Consider the following 6956-nt stretch of genomic DNA (forward strand, 5'->3'; position numbering starts at 1 on the left):
TCTATGGAGGTTTCATTACCTGAGACTGAAAAATGCAGAAGGCCACCATCACCAACACCGGCGGTGGAGGAGGTGGCGGCTATGGCGGAGATTGATGGTTAAGAAGGGGGTTGGGGTTCAGGTTTCAGGTTTAAGAAAAGTGTTTAGAAGGAGAAAGATTGGGAGGAAAGCTAGGGGTTTGGGTACTCTTAAAGTTTCATGGGAGAAAGCTTTGAAGAAGTTGAAAAGTAATCACCAGGTTTACTTGAATCATTTATTTGGTGGTAATTATCTATTCATGCATTTCATAAATCCATGAAATTTTTTTCAATCAAATTTCGTGAATGCTTTATTCTAGTTATTAAAACCAATTTCTATTGTCGTGATAATAGAACCAGTATCAACTGTTACCGTATACAATTATCAACTATTATCAAATGTATTACTTTGGACTTTCTAAAATCTCCTTTTTCTTCTAATTAGAGTTGCACAACAAAACCATTCATCCGATTTGTATCCAGATCCGATCCATAATCAGATAAAACAGAAACTGGGTTCAAGAAACCGGGTCGGTTTGGTTTGATCCGACTAGATTTAACCGGATCATCTTCTAAACATTGGAAACCAGATTAGGAGTGGATAATTGAAAGCGGTTACAAACTGAACTAGGAAAAATCCGATTAGACCGGTTACAAATGGGTTTATTCTGGTTCACACATTTTTGTCCCAAAACCAGTTACAAAGAATAAGATTATGTACAAACTTAATAACATATAGCACTCAAAACAAGCTCATATTCCACTTAGTAAAGCTTAATCCTTGTGTCTATTTGATCCCGACATATAGGGCACAACAGAAGATCTTTCCCACATTCACAACACGTCTGAAAAACACAAGAAAATAAAACCATATTATATTCCTTTGAGATGTTTATTAAATCATTAAAAAAAAAAAAAAAAGCATATACATATTATAAGAAAAAGAGTCATAGTTGTACCTGGTGTCCGCAGCCAAAAGCCATATCTTTCGGGTTGCTTATGCAGATCGGGCAAAGCTGCCGAAATCAAAATGCTCATTCAGATTCAGTCAAAATAATAATAATAATAATAATAATTTTCGGTTACACAATATTTGCTTCAAGACTAACATCACCTATGTATTTGAGTGTTTCATTTCAAGTTAATGCTACAAAAAACGACTTACTTGGTTATCAGAAGAGGAACCTCCGGCGTAACTTTTGTTGACCGGTGTTGACTTTCCTTGAAACGAGTGTGACGAGGATTGGAAGGTAGTGGGTGTGGGTCCCGATGGCTTTGATGATGCACGAGAAGACACCGAACCATAACAAGGTGGAGGAAGAGCTATCCGATCTATGGCTTTTCCTCTACGACCACTGATTCATATATTCAAGGCAAATGTTGGTTTTGTTTAAAGGGCTAAATGTAAGAAATAACAATGTATTTTCATTTATTTGTGTATTACATCATCCTACTTCCTTTTCATTCTATTACAACATTATATACTTTCAACATATCATTTATAATATAAACAAATCAATGAAAGTACGTTGCTATTTCTTGCAATTAAATAATTTTTGTTTCAAAATAAGCAGAAGGTTACCCTAAAATGTTGAGCTCTAATGTTGCCTTGTACTGTGCTGGTATTTCCATCAAGGCTGCAAGAGCAAACTCTGCTTCCTTCCTAGACCGATCGATATTCTTTGACATTATTTCTGTAAAATTCACAAACTAAAATGGACAAAAAAGGTTAAAATCAATACAGACTTTAGAAAAAAAAAAACCAAGTAATTAACAATGTAATGACATTTGCTAAAAACTTGCCTGAAAATTGTCAAAAGATCGGGCAGGGATATTATCGTCAAATTCCCTCATCATGTCCCATGGTCCATCTCCAACTCCAACTAGAATTATTGACAACGGGTACTCACTAAAAGTCACGAAAGAAACATTTCAGAAATAGTAACATATGTGTAAAATTACGAAACTAGACATCAGTAATAGTATTAGTACCTAGCTTTCACAATTGCTTCGACAGTTTTCCTCTCCTGTTGACTTAGTTGACCGCGTTCCGTGTCAACGCTTCTCGTGACCTGTGACATCAGTTAGGTAAATTATTTTCTTTAGTGATTGAAATATTTTATCTTTTTTTTTCACAGTTTAAAGAAACCATATTTCCCAATTACCCAATTTTATTTTAATATCATGGCTAATAATAAATTTACCTGCCCATCGGCTATTATTAATAAGACATGATATTGACCACCACTTTGCTCAACAATAGTGATAGCCATTTCAATAATAGGTGCAAATGAGGTAGGTCCTGTTTAGAGGGATAAAAACAAGATAATGAACCTTTATAAATCTAATAATAAAAAAAAAAATAATTACAACTTATAGAAAACATAATCACCACCTGCAAGTCGTAGTTGAGGTACTAATTCTCTGTATCTTCTTAAAACCTCCTCAAATCCATCACAAAATTTATCATCCGGAAGGAAACTAAAGACTTCTTGATCATGCGTTGAAGCTGAAAAATTATATACATTACAATCATATAGCTGATAGTGACAGTGATACAGTGACAGTGACAGTGACAGTGTGACAGTGCATACCATCTCCAAATCCAAAACAAGGAATTAAATTATCCTCATCGAAGGAAGCTAGTGTCCTTCCAATTATCGAAATTGCTTCTTCATAAGGGTTCATTTCGTTTCCAATGTGATGCAAGCATCTTCTATGAAACGACCTTGCACCTAAAATTGAAAAAGTTTGAAATGTCAAAAGCTTTATTAAAAACTGAGAAACCCTAATGTTTTAATCGAACCTGTCCATTCATTGCTTTTGGTGAAATCTACACCGACAATCAAATTTGATGATTCCAAACCCGCACGCGCCAGGGCATCTGTAACCTGCTCTAAGTTGTTGTAGTTATCATCGATTCTTGAATATTTTCTCTCGAGTCTCTTCTTAACTGCGGGAGCCTGATTAGGATAGCTTTGATATGGAGAAGGTGAAGCATACGGTTGGCTCACTGGAGGTTGAGGATACGATGGTTGCGGATAGGCCCATGAATTTGAGGTCGAGCCATATGATGCATAACGACCTGAAACAGATCTCTTTGAACTTTTGCCACCCATGAACTCAATCCAGTCTTCACGGGTTTTGATTTCTGAAGAATCAATACATACATGCACGAAACAATAAATTAATGTGGGTAAAATATAGTTTACTCTATCAAATCTTGATATCCACTATCAATTCGAGAACGTAGAGTGTAAAGAATGCTACATTTTGACTATTGATGTTAAACTAGCAACCCAATTCAATGTCAAATTTCATTTTTAAAGAAAAATCAATTCATTTGATTGAAAATTAACATTAAGATCTACAAGAACTAAAAATGGTGTTTAATTAATAAGAAAATCATAGCAATTTTGATTTTGAAGACCTGACATTAAAAGGTCATACTGGTCGCTATTTCCTGATTGCTGAGAAAGAAAGCATACTTCGAAATTGACATGATTTGCATCGATAAAATTTAACTTTCGAACAAACCCAAATCAGAAAAGTCGAACATAAGAAGATTTACCTAAGAAATTGTGGATAGCCTCTTCAAGAATCGGTCAGGGACTGAATGAAGAAAAGATTCGAGCGAGAGTGAAAGTGAAAGTGAAAGTGAAAGGGAGATAACAAGGGTTTGTTTGTAGCTGGAAAAGGATTGACAAAATAAACAAAATACGAATGGATTGAGTGGGAATCAGCTAACTGGTGGTTAATTCGGGGAAGGTTCCTTCTGTTTTTGTAGGTGAGCTATATATGTATATCCTTTTTGGTTCGACGGTGCTTATCGATTATCACGACTATTATCACTGTGTCAACCCGTGACTCACGGGTCTCGACGTTGATCGGCCGTCTATTCGGATGAGTGCATTCTTTTCTGTTTGTTAGCGGGCGTTTGGATGGTTGTATAATTATTACTTAACAAGAATCAATTTTAAATAATGATTCAATTAGATTAGTTAAATGGACAATTTTAAATGATGATTCAATTAGATTAGTTAAGTCGACAACATATTTTCTAATATTTTATGATGAATTGTAAAATTATTTTTGTTTTGAAAAATTAGGATGATAAATCTTATTATAAATCTTGAGGTTATAACATTACTATATACATGATTAGTTGTATTTTATTGAGAAGCTCCACAACCCGTGCTACAAAACTAAAAGTATCAAACATGAATGATGTCATAAAGCGTTGATTATCGATGCATGTTTTCATTTGTTTTGAAACTTTACATAATACAACTTTTAAATTAACATGTCTTATAATAAACCATTCGCTTCTCAAGCTCACAAGACCCTTGTTAGATCAACATAAACATATACATGTTTCCCTCATATAGATCCATCCAAAACTCGTATACATTGTGGTCTAAGTGTTATCTTCTTTCGAAAATATTAGTCAAAAAATTTGCATGTGTTTTTTTATTAGCATAAACATTAGTGCATCTAAATATGTTAAAAAGAAACGTCCTTAGCCATATCGTATTGATACTTAAAACACGTGAGCTCTCTACATTGTACAACATGCTTCCAGAAATAGTCCAATTATGCATTGCAACAAATTTGGAATATCTCATCTACCATAAATAATGGCATCATGAGACTATACTTAAAAATAATATGAACTCTATTGTTGACATATGTTGGTGTAGACTATCTATAAGTATAAGAAAGAGAACATTATGTACATATGTTGCTTTTAGATACTTAAAAATTATTTTTCTAACTCAACGCCTATAATCTTTGCTCCCCTTTAGGGAGGTCACAAGTTTGAAACTAGGTCACACCTTTTTTTTTATTTTCTTTTTAAACGGTCAGCCAAGAAGCCTTTACGGTCGCCAAAGTGGTTGCCATATGGCATGGTAACCGAGAATGGAAGCCTAAAAACCTTCTTAAGTTTTGAGTTTTTACACCAAAAGAACAAAAAAACGATTTTGGATAAACATGTTTAAAAGTAGCAAACATAGGCTTTTGTAGCATTGTTATAATGGGCAACATATATGAAAGAAGGTTGTTATTATATTTATTTAGAAGTAAATAGAAAATTAATGAGACGTAATTTAAAGAATAATATTGCAATGGTATAAAACTATAAATTGCCGAAAAGTCTACAATTAGAAAAACACAAAACTTTGCTGTAAACCAAGGTAACCCGTTTTATGGTGTAAGGTTTCAAATTACTTTTATTATCACCTAAAGCTAATATTAAGAATGCTATTATTATTTATTAAAAAAATACTTTATATAAAGGAGTTTTTCCTTGGGGAAATTTTAGGATACATGCTTCTTTACCTATTTATTTTTTGTGATCACGTTTTCTTCATTTTTCACATCTTTCTAAATCAAAATTCAAAACATGCAATAAGTACAATACAAAACATAGGCCAATATATGCTTTACAAATATGATTTCAGAACAACAATAAAAACTGAAACATGATTTAGTACGATATAATTTAAGAAATATCTTAGCAAATACAACATTAATAAAAAATGTATTTTTACACTATCATCTCTTTTTTTTTTTTTTGGAAAGGGAACGTCTCTAACGAGGGCTTCAGACCAACTTTAACACATCATCCCTTGTTACCGCCGCTAATTGTCATATTTATTTTTGGCCCGAAAGGTATAACTCAATTAGTTTTGGAATAACATATTTAATTGAGATTTAAGATAAAACAATAGATCTTACTTTGAGACTTGACAATGATAGTTGATTGGGTATAATGTATCCTATTTACCTATTCTGTGTTGCGGGGTTGCAATTAAAGGATAATAATTAATTGTATTTAATACAAACCTACTTATAAAGAACTTATTAAATTACATAGCGGTAAAGATATGAGAAAACACAAATAAGACATTGAGTTCAATATGTAGATCACTTTCCTTGTCATGTGGATATTATGATTTATTTCCTCAATACAGATCGTGGAAATAGCTACGTAGGGAATTGTAGGTTTGGTATATATGGTAGGATCATGGAAGTTGTAAATTTAAAAACAATCAATTGAAAAAAATATGTAATTCACTATTCCACAATCTTAACTAATGAAATAATAGGTTAAATGTGTCTAACTTAGCATGGTTAGTTCACGTTAGTTTAAGTATTTTCATTATACAATACTTAAATCAACCAGTCATTTGTATAATGGACAAAAATCTCTTACGATTTTAGAAGATGGCAATTTTCGTGGGAGGGAGAGGGTTTTAGGGCAAGGGCATCGTTGGTGGAAGGGTTGTTGATGAAATGATGCGGGTCGTTGTTGGTCGAAAAGGCACTTGGTTTTAGGGTTGTGTGGAGAAGATAATGATTATGAAGGTGATTTTTTGGGGGATTTCTCCATGGAATATTAATGAATAATGAAAAATATTTGTATAGATGCTCCTAGAAGTTAGAAAAATTCTCCATGAAGTTGAACATTCAAGAGGGAGTTTGAGAGAAATTTTTTGTGGGATGGTCATCGGAGGCAATGGTAAGTTAGGGGTGAGGTGAGTGTTGGGTATAAATATATAGTGAAAACACTACCACATGTAATAAGAAGTAGTAAAGGGGAAGTAAATGTCGAACTCACAATGAAACAAATTAAAAGTCCAATGTGTTTCTATGTATGACATACACGATTTGTATGGGATAAAAGTAACCAGCAAGGGGGAGGGGTTATGTTTAATAAAACTGGATTTACTAAAACATATTTAGAGAAAAAAGAACTAAGAATTGGTATTCACCGGTAAAAAGGAGTGGGTTTCAAGTTATGTCCATCTTTCATGCGAGCTAAATTTATATTAGTGTCGAATTCAATTAATGTTCTAGGTTGGTAATAAAAGACATTAATAAGCTCTAAACACACTTTATTGGCTAGAATGTCTAATTAAACATATTCTTATTAAA

The 6956-nt window shown here is 33.1% G+C and overlaps 1 protein-coding gene across 3 annotated transcripts; it reads right to left on the minus strand.

The window, feature by feature from the left end:
- Positions 1 to 619: 619 nt before the first annotated feature.
- On the minus strand, positions 620 to 3906 carry LOC145115221 (E3 ubiquitin-protein ligase RGLG2-like). Of its 3 annotated transcripts, none has more exons than XM_079051466.1 (11): positions 3589 to 3906; positions 2824 to 3168; positions 2612 to 2752; positions 2413 to 2526; positions 2222 to 2319; positions 2010 to 2089; positions 1821 to 1926; positions 1600 to 1727; positions 1183 to 1372; positions 977 to 1033; positions 620 to 862 (listed from the first exon to the last, which is right to left on the minus strand). In XM_079051466.1, the coding sequence occupies exons 2-11, from the start codon at positions 3134 to 3136 to the stop codon at positions 782 to 784; spliced, it is 1308 nt and encodes a 435-aa protein (XP_078907592.1). In that variant the 5' UTR covers positions 3137 to 3168; positions 3589 to 3906; the 3' UTR covers positions 620 to 781. The 3 variants fall into 3 exon arrangements, with proteins under 3 accessions (XP_078907592.1, XP_078907593.1, XP_078907591.1); XM_079051467.1 differs by lacking the exon at positions 3589 to 3906 and adding an exon at positions 3506 to 3552; XM_079051465.1 differs by lacking the exon at positions 3589 to 3906 and adding an exon at positions 3448 to 3529.
- Positions 3907 to 6956: the final 3050 nt, after the last annotated feature.

This window comes from Lactuca virosa, chromosome 5, assembly GCF_052849685.1.
Source record: "Lactuca virosa cultivar CGN04683 chromosome 5, Lactuca_virosa_CGN04683_v6, whole genome shotgun sequence".
NCBI lineage: Eukaryota > Viridiplantae > Streptophyta > Magnoliopsida > Asterales > Asteraceae > Lactuca > Lactuca virosa.